General features: G+C 29.0%; 2 protein-coding genes across 2 annotated transcripts; one reads left to right on the top strand and one right to left on the bottom strand.

Annotated features, from left to right (window-relative positions):
- Positions 1–1,385: 1,385 nt before the first annotated feature.
- Positions 1,386–3,125, bottom strand: LOC145324852 (uncharacterized). Its single transcript, XM_080167542.1, has 5 exons — positions 2,902–3,125; positions 2,355–2,430; positions 1,891–1,919; positions 1,711–1,805; positions 1,386–1,516 (listed from the first exon to the last, which is right to left on the bottom strand). Exons 1-5 carry the CDS (start codon positions 2,938–2,940, stop codon positions 1,423–1,425), a joined length of 333 nt encoding a protein of 110 aa, XP_080023668.1. The 5' UTR covers positions 2,941–3,125; the 3' UTR covers positions 1,386–1,422.
- A 480-nt stretch (positions 3,126–3,605) lies between these two features.
- LOC145324851 (uncharacterized) lies at positions 3,606–17,776 on the top strand. The gene is made up of 17 exons (XM_080167541.1): positions 3,606–3,673; positions 3,763–3,817; positions 4,206–4,286; positions 4,472–4,548; positions 6,848–6,886; positions 7,170–7,207; positions 7,592–7,667; positions 8,767–8,828; positions 8,990–9,021; positions 9,126–9,166; positions 10,088–10,165; positions 15,039–15,097; positions 15,705–15,787; positions 16,212–16,293; positions 16,823–16,860; positions 17,211–17,250; positions 17,651–17,776. The coding sequence occupies exons 2-17, from the start codon at positions 3,770–3,772 to the stop codon at positions 17,728–17,730; spliced, it is 954 nt and encodes a 317-aa protein (XP_080023667.1). The 5' UTR covers positions 3,606–3,673; positions 3,763–3,769; the 3' UTR covers positions 17,731–17,776.
- The last annotated feature ends 10 nt before the right edge of the window (positions 17,777–17,786 follow it).

The following is a 17,786-nucleotide window of genomic DNA, read 5'->3' as shown; positions in this document are numbered from 1 at the left end:
ATTTTTCTGAAAGCATTACAGACTGACGGTTAGAAACACGGACAGACATAGTGAACTATAGAGTATTTGCTAATAAAAAAATATGAGATAAGAAATCAAATTTTTACAAAAAAAAAATAGATTAAATGAAAATCAATTTCCTTGATTTTGTGAATTTAAAAGCTGGGCTTTTACTCTGTCTTTTGAACCTGGTGGAACCATTAAGGTCACTTCTATTATGCTTTTGGTGTTAGTAACATCAACAAAGATCTACAATGAAATGAGTTTTCAGATTATTTCTTTAAATTGATGTTATAATTGTGACTATATTTGGTTTTGGTATTACATGACTCTTTAGCAGCAAAGCCCCTAGAGGCATCCAGGGACCCTTGAGTTTGAGGGGAGGGGGAAAGTTAATTTTAATACGTTTTTTGGGTTGAGGATTATTTTTATCTAGGGACAAATTGGTTATATCTTCCCCCAAATAATTATTAATCTCAACAAGAACTGTTCATTGTAAAGGAGAACCATATTGGTTAAGCACTAAGGGAGATGCTTCAGCATAGAGAGACAGACAAACTCACAAGCCTATTACTTTTATAAAAGGATTGTGTTGTTATTTTGAAGAATCTTTTAAATAATTGCTGTTCTATTTAACCACAAAGGTATGCCTGAGTCCTGTTGCTATTAAAACTACATTAAATTTATTACCTGCAGTAAGGAAAAACTATACAGTAGAACTTTAATATCCATTTTACAATATTGTGAGAAAAATTTCAATCTAATAACATAAGTATGTGTTTCTTACTAATGTAAAACATCATGTAAAAAATATATACATACATACTACTTAGTAGAATTTAGTTTTGGTTACACAGGTTGCATTTTCTTAGCAATTTCAAAATAATGATTTTTTTCCTAATTTTTGTTTTTGTTTTTTAAATTTCCTAAAGATATTTTTTTGTCACAATAAATAGTTAAGTGTGGTTTTAAAAATGCGAATTTGATTTTTTTTATAAATGATTTGATATTAATAAAACTGTCTTTTTATTGCAACACTTTTGACAAAGTCTATGTTTTGTAAATTGAAATATGATATTTGTATATTCAATTTTTGTTATAATCTGATTCTTTTCCTATATCTATCAAAATTTAAAAAGTATCTTTTAGCTATAGAAAAAAAACTTTCCTCTTATATGTTATGAATGGACTTGCAATTTTTAATTTGTTTGTTTTATTTTATTGGAGACAAATATAATTATTGAAAATATATAAATAAAGGACTAGAGTAAACAAGACAATTACAAATTTTAATTCATAACAAAATATCATCTTCTAAAATAGGGATTAAGAGGAGGTTGTTATTAATTATTAAAATTTTGTTTAATAATACAAAAAAAACATTGTGAGATAGTCTTAATCTTTATTTTCTATAAAGACATATTAACAATCTTCTGGATAACTATCACAATAGTTGTCACAGGTAATGGAAGCTCCACCATGGTCTTTAGTACAACACAGAGGACTTGTTATCAATCTAAATAGAAAAATAAACTTTATACTTAAAGATTCAAACATAACTTTAAGATATGCATTGATTTCAAACTCATTAAATGCTTTAAATATTAGACCCATAATGTAATACATTTCTGAAAATAATATTTAAAAATGTTAAAATAATTAAAGTTATCAGTCTAATGCCTTTAGGAATGGTATAAAAAGTGTAATTACCTTCCATAAGGACAAGAATCATAGGCACAGTAGCAAGTGTCAAGAATACAAAGGGCATCTCTCTCAAAGGTTGGATTGTCATTAGCATCATAACACTAAATAAGAAAACAACAATTATTTGATTACAATTTTAAATATTAATTGAGTTTAAGAAAAGTGAAATTAACATAAATGTATAACCTGACATCTGGCAAAGCAAGCTTCAAAGTCTGAAATATTTATCATAATATTAAGTAATAATGCTAATGTTATTGTCCGTCTCAATTTCTGTCTAAGTATTCTAGATTCATTTTAAGTTTTTCTAATTGATGAATTAAAAGCCAAAAATGTTAGAAAAAATAAGGTTTGATAAAATAATCATTTCCTAGGAATAATCAGTTTTAGAATAGTTATTTCTCGCATCATATTAAAACAGCTTTCCGCAGATATAAAATGTACAATTATAAGATTAAAACAAAATTTTATAGCCCCAGAAATGCCAAAGGCACAGGCTAAAAAAACTGGTTTTAATCTTATGATTGTACATTTTTATATTCATAGAAAACTGTACTCTAAACCTAGTTTTTTCTTATGGATGAGAACTGGTTCTAATCCACCAGATATTAATCAGTTTCAAATGAATACAAGAAAGAACTTTAATTGACCTGCACTTGAAGGACAGTCCTTGGAGTACTCTCCTACACCTCCAGCATTGATACACCAGCTGTATCCTGTGGACACCTAAACACAAATACTTTCTGTTGGTATTGTTATCCTAGAATTTCTAAAACTATAGGGAAGTAAAGTAAAAATCAATTTTATAGATAGATTAGATTAGATTTAATTTTCCTTGGTGTACATACATAAAAAGAACGACAATAATAAATTAGTTAAATGAATAATATACATATAAATATATAAGTCAAATTTTATTGATGTGGTTATTTTATATGAAAGTATTGTTCCCAAATGGCAGTTTCTTAAAAGGTAGGAAGTATGTAGTAATTTATTCACACATTGTTTTCATACTGACCTTATAAGTAAGACAACAAAATTGAAGAAGAAAAAATAAATTTTATGATAGATAAGAATCCTATTGGAGGGGAAGAAATTATAATTGCACTCACACTAGTATTGCAAGTATTTTTTATCGCTGTGATTAGATTCTCTGCTAAAGGTTCAACATTTCTTTTAGTATAATCATAATAATACCTGAGCAAACAGGAAAAAAGCAACTATGGCAATCTTCATGTTATGTGTTTATCAGAATATATTGATAGATTAACTAAATAACAGAAAATATCTTTATCTTTTAAATAACATTTTTGAAGTCAAGGATTAACTTGAGTACAGAATCATTGAATGTAAAAGATAAAGATTAAGCAATAAATATAAATAATAAATACTTTGATGTTGGGCAACTTTATAATCATATTTAATTTTTAAACTAATATAACTTTTGATTGATTACAACATATTTCTTCATAAATTATGGATACATTTATACATAGTATTTTTTTCTATACATAAATAGTCCTTGTACATAATGCAGTATACAAATCAAATTTTCTAAAAATAAGTTTCAAAAGATAAAGATGAGATTTTTTTATAATTTTTAAGTAAATAAATTATTTATTTTTTAAATAGGATATTTTAGAATATATGTAGATTATTTTATATTTAACTATGAGTTTTTTTAAAAACATGAAATATATAAATTTCATTGATTGTTTGAAAAGGATTAAAGAAGGCAATGTATAATGTATATGTAATGTATCATATTAGTTATCATTTTAAAACTTTAATTAGTTTTAACTAAACCATTCATGAGAAACAACAATGGCTAAGGTTTGCAACTAATGTATATTGCACATTTGAAAAGAACTTCTTGATTATAAACATATATAAATTGAACTTTTTATTCATAGAAAAATAAAAGGAAAAACAGCAAAAAGTCAAATGAGAATTTTCCCGAACATCTAAGGTCAATTTATTAAAGTAATTCACATATTCATGTATTTAATCTTTTATATCTTGAACCCTAATATATAATATTTATTGAGTTTTATGCAGGGATTTTATGAAATCTATATCATTAAAACCACAGCTATCAGAAACTGAAAAACAGGTAAATGATAGTTAATTATTGTATTGTATTATAGACAGCTTTCCACAGATATTAAAATTATAAGATTAAAACCAGTTTTGCTAGCCCTGAGGGGCTGAAGGCCCAGATAACTAAACTGGTATTAATCTTATGATTTTTTATTATTTTAATTTTCATGGGAAATTGTCAATAATACAATGCTATACATTATTTTTAAGAATGGCTATGAACTGGTTCTAATCCAGCATATATTGATCGGTTTTGAAGCCATACTAGACAATCAACTTCTTATTCTTCACAAAGACTTATCATACAATGTTTTCTCCTGTCTTCGGAATGGTATTGCATTGCTTGTGATAATGTAATTTAGCTTGATGAGAATTCTCTTAATTGTGATTTTTTAATTTAGAAATATGCTAAGGCAGCAAGTTCAAGTAGTTCTTCTGGACAAACAGAGAAGAAAGATGATTCTATAACATATAACTATTTGGTAATCATAAATTTAAAAGACAGATGATGTATGCTAGCCTTCCAAACTCATGAATTATAGTTTAAGTATCATTTTAGATATTTTTAAATCAACCATCGAATATTTCTTATATAGGTGTGTGTAAACTGTAATTCGCAGTTTCATATTTTCATTTTATAAGATTTATTTGTATTGTTATTAATTAGGGTGGTAATCTTTTGACCAAAGTTGAAGTAGAAGCTATATGGTCCAGTATTATGATTGAAGTAGAACCTGGTTCCAGGTAAATTGGAAACCTTTACCTAATTAGTCACCTCATTAGAGCGGGATCCTCTTTTGAATTAAAGTGATTATCTAGAGAAGCCAGACCTTCATCCACTTGTAAAGGGATGCGATATTCAAACGCCCACTGGGCTATTAGGTAAAGTAACATCCAAGCAGACAACCAACCCTTTGATTGTATGACCTTTGTCTGTTCATAGTATCAAGTTGCGCTTTTTATAGGCCAAGGCATTCCCACAGGGATTATTAAACATAAACATTTTTGGGCATTAAAATCTAAACAAAGTAATAAAATAAAAAAATATAAGATACAAATACATTCAAAATTACTATTACAAAAAAAAACCTAAATCCTAATCATTTCTACCCAGGTAACCATGAATAGATAGATCACTATGATCTCTCTACTTTGCCCAAAATATGTTAAACATATCCTGAATCCCTTTAAACTTATAGAAACTAGAGAGTATTGACAAAATAAAAGCATAATATAATAAATTTTACAGAAATTTATAACGCTGGAGATTTAGATTCCTTGATAAAAAAATGATAATTAAGCTGTATTTAGTTTGGATGTTTTACAAAGCAATAATATTTCTACCTAAATGTATGTTAGAATTGTGAATGTAAAATGTAAGCAAACAATTTAACTGCTGCCTCAATTAATTATAGAAAATGAACATTCAGGTTTACCAATAATTATGAACAAACATCACTTCCAAGTTTTTAAAAATATATTAATATTTTTCAAATTAGTAAAAAAATTTAAAATCTCCTATACAACAACTTGCTCACAAGCTCAAAATCATTTTTAATGAAAATGAAAAAAAAATTTTATGAATTATTATTAAAAACCATTAATTTTAAATAAACACTTTTTGGCAATATTAATGACTGTAGTTTCAGCTTAGTTTAATATGAGTCAGTTTAACCAAAGCCTTGCTCATGTTGCTATTACGAGGTATCAAAGCATTGGTGTTAATAATATGTTTGGTAGCTTTTTCTTTCCAAATGTATGTCTCTATTAACCAGCTTATATTACCCCCTGTAGTTGTTAGCGTTGGAAATCTCAAGTTGAATGAAAATGATCCTCCAATGATAACAATCTGCCCTGTTGGCCAGTTTGATCCAGAAAAATTGAGAAGTTATGGTTATGATGATCAAAGAATGATGATCTCAGGGTTTGGCAATAATTCACAATTTCTGAATCTGAGTTTCTGGGATATAGTTAACAATACCCTGGCATATTCTCCTGATACAGATGTGGATTTTAGATTAAGGAATGAAAAAACACCAGTCTACAATATGTCCAGCTTCAAAAAAAGATTTTACCCCTTGTTTGGCTATTGCTGGGAGATATCAGACTATGAAATTCAGAATGAAATACTGATTACTGGAAAAAAGATATTCAATGTTTTCAACATGACTAAAATATTTCTGACTGACAAACTTCTGCGTACAGTTCCAGCATTGGATCTATCTTCTCATAGGGGAGAACCAATTTTAATGCAAAATGGTTCTGATAAAACCTACCTTGTTGACATTGAAAAATATCCCTTTTTTGATCCCTACAAACCAGATAATTGCAAGAACTACAAAACTGATGAACATGAGGAATGTGTTGATGAAAAGCTTAAGGATTACAGAAATGAACTTATGCACTGCAGGCCACCATGGTTAGCTAAGCAAAATGCTTGCCTGGATATGAATTGGTATAGGACTGAAAATATCAGCAGTCTTTTACAACTTAATGCATTTGAAAAAAATGAACTACTAAGATCGTCTCGGTCCATTATAAACATGGAAAACTTTGATGCTAAAAAGGAGTGTCCAGTACCCTGTTCTATGACAAGATCTAATATTAGGACTGGAACTAAAGGCAACACACTTGCTGGAGCTGAGGTTAGGCTTGTGTTTGAGGAAAGAATCATCTATTCTGAAAATACTTTTGGCTATGGCCCCTCTGACTTTCTGGTGGATCTTGGTAGCAGTGTTGGACTTTGGTTTGGTATCAGTGTCTTTGCTCTCCCTGATACTTGCAATGTCTTATTTGTATATTTCAAAACTGTTTTTGGAAACTCTAAAAAAATGTAAAAATTATATTCTAAATACTTTGTTTTAATATATTTAAATCTACTTCAAATTTAAAATTTGGCAATAATATTTTTGACCTATTTGGATTAAATAAATATTCTAAATTCCTTCATTGGTTTTCTTTATGAAAGTTACTATCATAAATACAGGGAAAAAGTATTTTAACAAAAGAAAATCTGGATAAAAATATTGTATATTTATTTCAGGCCTCATATCTTAGAAATTGTAAGAGGACAAGAAAACAAGTAAAAAAGTTTTTAATACAATAAATTTAAAAAAAATAGATATAAATATAAAAATTAGATTAGATTAGCTTTATAATTCTTGACTGTACATATAAAAAGAAGGAAAACAATAATAAATGAATTAAATGATGAATATCATATACATTTATGCAAGTCAAATTTCATTGATATGGTTATTTTATATAAACATTTTCTAAAATGTATGCAGTAATGTGTATTCACCCATTGTGTTCATACAGGCCATAAGTATGAAACTGAGGATTAGTTTCTAAATTACTTTTAGATATGATGCTGATATTGTTCTTGCAAATATACTAAGAGGTAAAAAAAAACTAGAACAAAGATGACAGCATCCATAAAAACGAAGATCTGAAACGGTAGGACAAACTCTTGTAGTGTGCACACCTGAATAAGCAAAATACAAATCTATTATACTATAAAATACTGTAGGTAAATTTGATGACTAGCTGTTAAATACAGGATACTGTTTAAAGACTTACTTACATATTTAGGACTTTACATATTACACCTCTGGATGATTGAAAAGTTATCTAAAGTATAAAAATGTAAGGTGAACACACTAGAGAATTTTCTATAGTATATTTACATTTAATAGGCAAACTATGTAAACAGATCTAAAACTAAATTGTTTGTTTAGATAAATTATAATTCTTATATTTTATAATTTTTTAAATCAAAAAAAAGTGATGGATCCTCGCGGAAATGGAAGAGTAATATTTCATCAACTTCTTATAACTTTTTCTATGTGTATGAGGGGAAGGTAATATATATTTTCCAGTATGGCTTCAAAACCGATCCATATCTGCTGGATTTGAACCGGTTCTCAGCCGTACTGATATATCATGTATAGCATTGGTTTACAGACAATTTTCCACGATATTAAAAAATCATTAATACCAGTTTTGTTAGCCCCATCGTGATTGAATATCCGAAGAAATCTGTCTATAATACAATACAATAAATAACTACTATCGTATTTTAAATGATATAATGCATAACTTTTTATACAGTAATTCATATTTTTTTTGTTTTAAGTAAACAAAATTATGTATTGGTTTTGTAACCTTGCACATATGGGTACCCCAGCCAGAAAGGTCGCAAGGAAACTCGCAAAAAATATTAACTAAATTATAGACAAAATCGAATTTACAATTTTTTTGATTTATATCGTCAATGTGAATTGGGCGATTATTTAGCGATAACGTAAGAACTCGTGCGCGATTGCTCTACGACATTGCATGCGATTGTAGCTCGATAGTAACTAGACTTTCTGGCTGGGTACAGGTTTCCAAATCATCATGTCAAGATAGTGATCACATGCGTAGTTCTGTAAAGTTGGGTGTAACCTTTTAGTTAAATGCTCTTATATAGTCAAACTGTTCTTAATCAAGACCATTTCATATTACATTTGGTCACTTTACAGAAAATACGCAAAAAAATTACACCCTTTGTAATGTATACCTTCTTCGTCCACGAAGGGTGAGATAAAAATCAAGTTTTGCCATGTGATTACACACTGCCAGATTATTAGGAATACCCATTGCAGCACGATATTATAAATAAATAATTATTTTTATAGAAACAGCGTATAGGATCCAATAAAAAAATGACGTCATACAGTATAAATGAACAATAATATAATTTTTTATTGGACACTGTTTCAATGTTTCATACTGCTTAAATAAACATAGCAAGTCACGTCACATTACAAGTGTCAGGCCTGGTTGTTATGGTGCTAAGTAAATTATGTAAATTGTTTAATTTTTTTTTACATATTTTGAATACAATATTTGTTTTTAACAGATTAAACCATTTTGCTTTATATTTACAATGATTTTTGTCCTTTTTAATCATGCCAGCCCAGAAGAAAAGTTGTATTGGATATTCAAGTTGTATGACAAGGATAATACAGGAGAAATAGGTAAAAAAATTTAGATAATTAATTTGTTTGCAAAATTTTTACATCCTCTTTATCCAAAATCAACCACCCACTGAATAGTAAAAAAACGTTCCTAAATTGGAAAATTTATTTACATAATATACAAATCATAACTTTAAGTGCTAAAACTTTTTTATTTATAGATGTTTATGAATTGGAAGAACTGTTTGTAAAGGTATTTGTATACTTTACAAATAATAATATGGATTTATGAATACTATATTAGTGTAATTTCGATTTAATCAAAAAGTTGAGATTATATTAAAATTTAATTTCAAGTTTTGCAAGATTATTGATGGAATAGAAAGAGATCAGAACAGGTAACAAATGTCGGCTTCTTTAGGTTTTTACAAAATAATTTTATTTTTAAAAATTATCTATAATATTGTAGTATCCTGTCTTGCTGGATACTACTCAGGTTCTTTATATAAGCTTTGCTTCCACAGAACGATCAATAAAGATCATGTACAGTAAAATGTGTATTTTATTGTATTGTATAAATATATACAAATATCAATGTCATAAGCTAAAGACATATCATTACAATAGTTTAAATCAATGCATGTCCCTGTCCCTACATGGACAGGGAGGGTTAACTATCTTTGATAGAACATCATTATTATTATCGCAGATGTCTTAATTTTGCAAGAAGGACTAATTTGATTAAACGACAGACATTTGCAGGCCTAATTATAATACACACACAATTATAAGGTTCATCAGTTTTGATGAGCAAAGCTACTCTTTGATTCACTCTGAGAGGTGGTCCTTACTACAATATCATTAAACAAGACATATGCAATGATATTTCTTTAAAAATGTTAAGGGATTACAAAGATCAGAATGAGTAGGCAAATGATATACATATATTTAATATTAAGGATCTAGTTCAGCTCATGGTGAAATGTTCCTGGTAACGATTATCTCCAACAATTTATGAACTTTAAAAGATTATGTTTGCACAAAATTTCAACCGACAAAAAAAGTCCTACATATTATCTGGAATAGTCATTACTTAATAATGCACAGTTATCTCTCAGTACACATAAATAAGCGAAAAAGATTTGTTTTACACATTTTTGCTTCAGTTAAGTTTTACCTGTGTATCATTGGATCTTGGATATTCAAGATTATACATAGGCCTTCTTATGCCTATAGCTAGCGTTAAAATTCATAGATTTTTAGGGATAATCGTTACCTGGAACATTTTACCGCCCTAGATCCAATAATTAATTTGTTAGAAAACTGGAGGAATCTAAAAGAGCAGCTAGAAGAGCCGAAGAGGAAAGACTGCTGAAAGCAATGCAGAGGAGAAAAAAGTAAACTATTTTCCAGTATAGCTTCCAAACCGATAAATTTCCGCTGGATTAGAACCTGTTCTCCGTCATACTGAAAAATCGTGTATAGCATAAACATTAATATATGAATTATAAAAATAGTACCATTTTTTTAACCCGGGCCTTCATTACCTTCAAAACTGCTTTTAATCTTATAATTTTTATATCCGCGGAAAATTTTCTGTAATACAATGCGATGGTTACTTCATTAAGTTGAGTGTCCAAACGTTTCAACCATTAATTGTAATCTACAGAGTTTGTAATTTTGTGTATTATTATTGGGGGAGTGGGGACAAAACACCTAATTTAAAAATGCCTAACTAAAAATGCCTAACTAAAAACACCTAAGTTTAAAAATACCTAATGTTAAAAACACCTACGTTAAAAACACCTAATTTATAAATGCCTAATTTATAAATGCCTAATTTAAAAACGCCTAACTAAAAATGCCTAACTAAAAATACCTAATTTTAAAAATGTCTAATTTTAAAAACGCCTAATTTAAAAATACCTAATTCTAAACTATCTAAATGCCTAATCTAACAATGCCTAATTCTAAAATATATATTTTATTCACTAAAATACTTAAAATTTTGATAACATTAATCCAATTGGCTGATTGTTCTTGCTCACTAGTCGCCGGAAGGAAAAAGCAGTTTTTTGAAAGGGGCTATCTGAGATTATTACAGATTCTGATATATACATATATAGACAAATGAAAAATGCAAAGAACGAAATCAAAAGCGTTCCTTCTTGGGAGAAAATCCGGGAAAAATATTTTAGCTATTTTTAACCTAAAATTCACATTGGCAAGCCTGTTAAATAAATACACACATTTTAAACATGTCATTGCCCAGCACCTAGAAGTGGTAGAAAAATGCTACACATACCATTGGAAAGCTCATAACCTCTAGTTTTCATATTGGTATATACTGTTTTTGTACTATTATTAGTTTTTGAGCTATCCTCTAAAGTATACACAAATTTTAAAAATGCTGTTTTTTCCTTGAGAATTTTAAGTTTGAAACTTGTTACACAAACCTTTTTCAAATTATATTACTTAGCACCTAAGAGCTATAATAATCATTAGTTATATAATTATTTTATATAGGTAAAATTGTATATTTTGGGTACTTTCAGTTTTAGCTTAATTAGAAATTGTCTTTGAAATGTGTATAGTTTGTAGTAAGAACCAAGGAGGGAGGGGGGGAGTTTATACACTTATAGGAAATGAAATTCAGTATAAATTTTTGCCCTCGATGTTTTTGGGCTTGTTGTTAAAGTTATTAACCTTTTTGTAAAATCTCTTATAGGATTAAATCTACCAGTACAACTTTAAAAATTGAATTTAGCACTTTTCTTCTAGGGGCTAGTGGGTTATAATAGCCCCCAAAACACTAAAATCTATGGTCTGAGCATATTTTTAGAGATATCAAGCCAATTATCTTAATGTAAACTTTTTTTACATAATTAGCTAAATAGTCACTAAAGATTTAATTTTGTCACTTTCCTTCTTGGGGTTAGTGGGATATAACACTAAAATTTAAGGCTTAACTTGGGCTAGTGGGGTAAAACAACCCCTTAAACATTAAAATTATATCTCAGTATAATATTTTACCCTGGCTGTTTGGACTTGTTGTTATAGTTATCAAATGATTCTTTTTTAATATTTTTTTTTATGATTGGATCTACCTTTAAAGCTTCAAAAATTGAATTTTGGCACTTTTCTTTAAAGGCTTTTGGGGTAAAAAAGCCCCTAAAACACTAAAATTGTAAAAATTTATCAAGCTAATTTTTGAATGTAAACATTTTTCACATAATTGAACTAAGTAGTCATTAAAGATTTCATTCTGTCACTTTCCTTCTAGAGTCTAGTGGGGTAAACACCCCCCAAAATACAAATATTATAAGTTCTGAGCTTATTTTCATTGATATCATGTTGAATTTTAATGAAAACTCATTTCACATAATGAAATAAAAATAATTTAGTTCTTGATAGAGAGTGCCTAATTGAAATCTATAGTGATTTGAAAAAAAAGTATTTATTAACAAAATCTGCGCAATATTTTTAAAAATAAGCCCAGGAAATAAAGTTTTAGTAGTTTTGGGGGCAATTTTACCCCACTAGTCCATAGAAGGAAAGTGCCAAACTTAAGTTTTACTGGTATATTTAATCATATAAGAGATTTTACAATGATCAGAGTTATAACTATAACAACAAGCCCAAACATCCAGAGCAAAATTTTATACTGAATTTTATTGCCTATAAGTGTATAAACTCTCCTTCTCACCTTGGATCTTATAAGTTTACAATTGGGGGGTGTTTCACCCCACTATCCCCTAGAAAGAAAGTGGTAAATTGAAATCTTTAGTTGCTACTTAGCTCAATATGTAAAAAAAGTTTTCATTAAAAATCAGCTTGTTATCTATAAAAAAAAGCTCAAGCCTTAAATTTTAGTGTTTTGGGGGGTCTTATATCCCACTAACCCCAAGAAGGAAAGTGACAAAATTAAATCTTTAGTGGCTACTTAGCTCAGTTATGCAAAAAAGTTTACATTAAGATAATTGGCTTGATATCTCAAAAAATATGCTCAGACCATAGATTTTAGTGTTTTGGGGGCTGTTATAACCTTCTAGCTCCTAGAAGAAAAGTGCCAAAATTCAATTTTTAAAGTTGTACTGGTAGATTTAATCCTATAAGAGATTTTACAAAAAGGTTAATAACTTTAACAACAAGCCCAAAAACATCGAGGGCAAAAATTTATACTGAATTTCATTTCCTATAAGTGTATAAACTCCCCCCCTCCCTCCTTGGTTCTTACTACAAACTATACACATTTCAAAGACAATTTCTAATTAAGCTAAAACTGAAAGTACCCAAAATATACAATTTTACCTATATAAAATAATTATATAACTAATGATTATTATAGCTCTTAGGTGCTAAGTAATATAATTTGAAAAAGGTTTGTGTAACAAGTAACAAACTTAAAATTCTCAAGGAAAAAACAGCATTTTTAAAATTTGTGTATACTTTAGAGGATAGCTCAAAAACTAATAATAGTACAAAAACAGTATATACCAATATGAAAACTAGAGGTTATGAGCTTTCCAATGGTATGTGTAGCATTTTTCTACCACTTCTAGGTGCTGGGCAATGACATGTTTAAAATGTGTGTATTTATTTAACAGGCTTGCCAATGTGAATTTTAGGTTAAAAATAGCTAAAATATTTTTCCCGGATTTTCTCCCAAGAAGGAACGCTTTTGATTTCGTTCTTTGCATTTTTCATTAGTCTATATATGTATATATCAGAATCTGTAATAATCTCAGATAGCCCCTTTCAAAAAACTGCTTTTTCCTTCTGGCGACTAGTGTGCTGGAGGATCTTGCTAGTCATTGAACCAATATGGTTCATCTTTACAATGAAGCTTCCCGTAGGTCATGGGAAGGTTTATAACGCTTTAGGGGAGGTTACCAACACCTTTCAATGAGAAATCGCACTTTGAAATATTTCTTTAAAACTAGAACTAAAATGGGGGATGGTCAACTATCACCCCCCAAGAAAGCGACGCTACGGCTACTTAGGTTAGGGAAGAAACCAATAAAAATTTATATTTATTTTCTTTGTCATTCAACCTTTGATTTTACTAATTATTTACTCATGTAAGGTGCCACAAACTAATCATAAATTTTATTTTTAAAAGCGAAACTTTTCTATAATTAGAGTCGGTCCGTCCGTACATACGTCCAGTTTTCTATTTCAAACTATATTTTGAAATTTTAAAGGGGGGTCATAACCCCCCCTCCTCAGACTAATTGAATTCCCTTTCGCACTGCAATCGCCCCTAGAGGACTCTAGGGGGCGTAGCCGCTGGTTTAATATATTCAACAACAGTTTTAAGATATGCTTAAAATTAGGTTTTTTTTAAATTAGGTATTTTAAAATTAGGTATTTTTAAACTTAGGTATTTATAGTTAGGTGTTTATAAAAATAGGCATTTTTAAAATTAGGTGTTTTGTCACATTAGGCATTTTTAAAATTAGGTATTTTTAAATTAGACATTTTTAAATTAGGTATTTATAAATTAGGTGTTTTGTCACATTAGACATTTATAAAATTAGGCATTTTTAAATTAGGTATTTTTAAAATAGGTGTTTTGTCCCCACTCCTTATTGGGTACGTGCATCAATTTAAAGGGTGAGCAAAAAAATGCGTACCTTTTTAAAATTCAAATTGCGCGGCTTGTGTTAATAGTAGAAAAATGTTACGCATACCGTTAGAACCGCTAAGACGTCTATTTTTTGGAAATATAAGAACGATTCCTGTGCTACGCATAGTTTAGGAGCTACATGTTAAAATGTCCCAACTGATGTAAAACTTGACTTGCGAGTAAATTTTAAAATATAACTAAAAATTAGAGAAGATATTTTGCAAAAAGAGATGCCTACATTTTTTAATTTCAAATTGCGCGGCTTGTGTTAATAGTAGAAAAATGTTACGCATATCGTTAGAACCGCTATGAACTGTATTTTTTGGAAATATAAGAACGGTTCCTGTGCTACAAATAATCTAGGAGCCAGATAGTAAAACGTCCCAAAATTTACTCGCAAGTCAAGTTTTAAGTCAGTTGGTACATTTTAACACGTAGCTCCTAAACTATGCGTAGCACAGGAATCCTATATATTTCCTAAAAATAGACTTCTTAGCGGTTCTAACGGTATGCGTAGTATTTTTCTACTATTAACACAAGCCGCGCAATTTCAATTTTAAAAAGGTACGCATTTTTTTGCTCACCCTTTATTAGCCATTATCTTATCCCTTTAGATCCATGTTAATTACGATGATTTTTAGAAGTGAAACAATAACAGTTTATTCAACAAGATACAAGAAAAAGAATAGAAAAGAACAAAGTAGATTAAAACCAATTATTTTTATAATTTCTAGGAAACAAGGATGACAACATCCATAAAAGCGAAGTTCTGAATCGGTAGGACAAACGAACATTAACACATTAACTGAATAATCAGAACATAAATGTATAAAGCCGATAAAGAAATGTAAGAAAAGTTTGTTCAAAAATTGAATAAATACAGGATAATGTGTAAGGACATACTTACATTTTTAAGACTTGATTATAGAGAAGCTTCTTTTATAATATTTTACTTTGTTGTCCTAGGAATCAGTATTCAAAAAATCAGATCAATCGGATAATTAAATCGTATTTATAAAAACTTGTTATTAAAAAAGTTTAGAATCGTTATGTTTAAAATGGACGTACGGAGATTCTGGTAATGATTATAGAGTTGTTACGCTTTCTAAATCGTACCTAACTACTACAGGAATCACCATGCAAATCACTATGAAATGGATAGGACAATTCTAACATTCCTAAATTAACGAGAAAAGCTATCCGTTAACGACGGACGGACCAACCCTAATTATAGAAAAGCTTTGCTTTTAAAAATACCATTTTTTAAAAATATTTTACATTACATATTCATTGTGTTAATTTATTAGAGGAACAAACAGAACGAAAACCGCCAAAGGAACAGAAAGTTTCAAAAGAAACAAAATCAAAGCAAGTCCAAAAGAAAGAAATTGTAAGCATACTTCTTTTTAATAAACTCTACTACAGATTTCATTTTAGGGCATGTTAAGCTGTAAAATGAGCTGTTGTTTATAGAAGTAACAAAAAACACTTGTCATAAATGTTATGCATATTTTTTTTTAAAAGAATATTGACCTATAATTATTTTTGTCATATGCTTCCTGGTTGTTTTTTTTAAAGTAGTTTTTGGGTCACCCTGTACTGACTTCATCTTTCAATAAATATCCCAAAGAGATCTTCTTATAAAATAGAATGACTTCATACAATACAAATGACAAATGATAGGCCAATACACAGACTAAATAACCAATGACAGGCCAGTATAAATTTAATTAAACCATGGTAGGCCAGTGTGACGTCATTTTTAAAAAGCTGCCTTAAAACAACAAGAATTCTATAAAAATTTCAATTTTCAGGATCCATTCACGAAACAAAAGTTTGGAAAGATATGGACAGATATCACAGATCCTTCCAGAGATCAGAAGTATTTTGATCCAGGTAGTACAGAGGAGATCATTTTTTCCGCATATTTTCTGTAAAAAATGTGAGTAATCTTTTAGTCAAATGCGCTTATTCAGTCAAACTGTTCTTAATCATGACCAAACGTATACTAGGAGTTAAGTCATAATTAAGACTTAATAAGCGCATTTAACTGAAATCTCACACACAAGTTTAAGGAAAATATGAGAATCCCCTTCAAAATTACATTGGCGTTTTCCCTGAAAGTGCCTAGTTAGAATCCCCAAAATGGGTTTTAAATCAGCTTATACCAGCATCAAAATTAATTCGAAAAATAGATTTATTAACATTAGATTTATTTCTTTTGTTGGTTATATTCATTCTTGGTTAGGAATGTGAACTTCTCCCCCCCCCCCCCCGGCCTGTTATTTCAACTTATTTATTTAAAAAGTGGGGTTGCCTGTACTTGACGAAAGCATCTTCAATTTAAAAAATCTTTTAATCTTTAAATTTGGTGAAGTATTCCTGAAATATTTTTTTTTCAACTCATAATTACTTTATATTTTAGGAAAAAGAGCTAAAGAATTATTTACTGCACTTGATCCTGTAATTATATTTCTCATATTCATTCGAAGCCGATTAATATCCAGTGGATTAAAACCGGTTCTCATCCATACAAAAAAAATATGTTTAGCATTGTATTATATCCAGTTTTCTACGAATATAAAAATGTACAATCATAAGATTAAAACCAGTTTTGTTAGCCTGCGCCTTTGGAATCTCAGAACTAAAAAAAATGGTTTTAATCTTATTGTAAATTGTACGTTTTATATCCGCGGTAAGCTGTTTATAATACGATGCGAAAAATAACTATTAATTCAATTGATTTAAAACTTTTTTTTATTTATATAAAAATTTAACTATTTTCCATTTATTATAATGATTTTAATTTACAGACTGGCAAAGGAGTCATAACCGTAGATGACTTCATCAAAGGTACAGTAAATGATTGTGTTCTAAGAAAAATAAAATTCAATCATAATTAAAAGTCTAAATCAAGCTTATATCTGTGATACAAAGTAGAACGATGTCTGTCTGAAGCTTAAGATCTCGGTAACCTCTGAACCGATTGGGTTCTAATCTTCAGGGTACTACTACTGGTCCTGTGCTGGTTTTAGGCTTATTTTCTTAGGTACCTAATTTTTTTTTCAATAACCTCTCGGGCAAAAGCCGACAGAGGCTAAGGGCAAAACTGATAGTAAAATATCTAATAGGTTAAATGGATTACCCTCCTTTAAGATTATACCCTTGAAAATAAATACCCTGAATATATAAAATAGGTGAATTTTATGGTTGCTCTGCTACACCTATAAGAAATTTGAAATCATTTATTAAGGATATATGCGGGACAAATCCTTTATACAGATTTTAGAAGATTTTCATTATGATGAAGAAGTAGAAATAGAAGAGATATAAAAATTCAAAATGATTAGTTATGTAAAGTAACACATTAATGAAATATTTATATAAAT

The sequence above is a fragment of the Acartia tonsa genome, chromosome 7 (genome assembly GCF_053477335.1).
Source record: "Acartia tonsa isolate MP-2025a chromosome 7, ASM5347733v1, whole genome shotgun sequence".
In the NCBI taxonomy this organism is placed as follows: domain Eukaryota; kingdom Metazoa; phylum Arthropoda; class Copepoda; order Calanoida; family Acartiidae; genus Acartia; species Acartia tonsa.
This window is presented reverse-complemented; position numbering and strand designations above follow the sequence as displayed.

Excerpts from the sequence above, each read along its gene's own strand:
- LOC145324852 (XM_080167542.1), bottom strand. The coding sequence starts at position 2,940 with ATGAAGATTGCCATAGTTGCTTTTTTCCTGTTTGCTCAG. Across the intron at positions 1,920-2,354 it reads GGACTGTCCTTCAAGTGCAG|ACTTTGAAGCTTGCTTTGCC; the intron begins GTCAATTAAAGT and ends TAAATATTTCAG. Across the intron at positions 1,806-1,890 it reads CTTGCTTTGCCAGATGTCAG|TGTTATGATGCTAATGACAA; the intron begins GTTATACATTTA and ends TTTCTTATTTAG.
- LOC145324851 (XM_080167541.1), top strand. The coding sequence starts at position 3,770 with ATGAAATCTATATCATTAAAACCACAGCTATCAGAAACTGAAAAACAG. Across the intron at positions 9,167-10,087 it reads ATAGAAAGAGATCAGAACAG|AAAACTGGAGGAATCTAAAA; the intron begins GTAACAAATGTC and ends TTAATTTGTTAG. Across the intron at positions 15,788-16,211 it reads AAGTCCAAAAGAAAGAAATT|GATCCATTCACGAAACAAAA; the intron begins GTAAGCATACTT and ends TTCAATTTTCAG.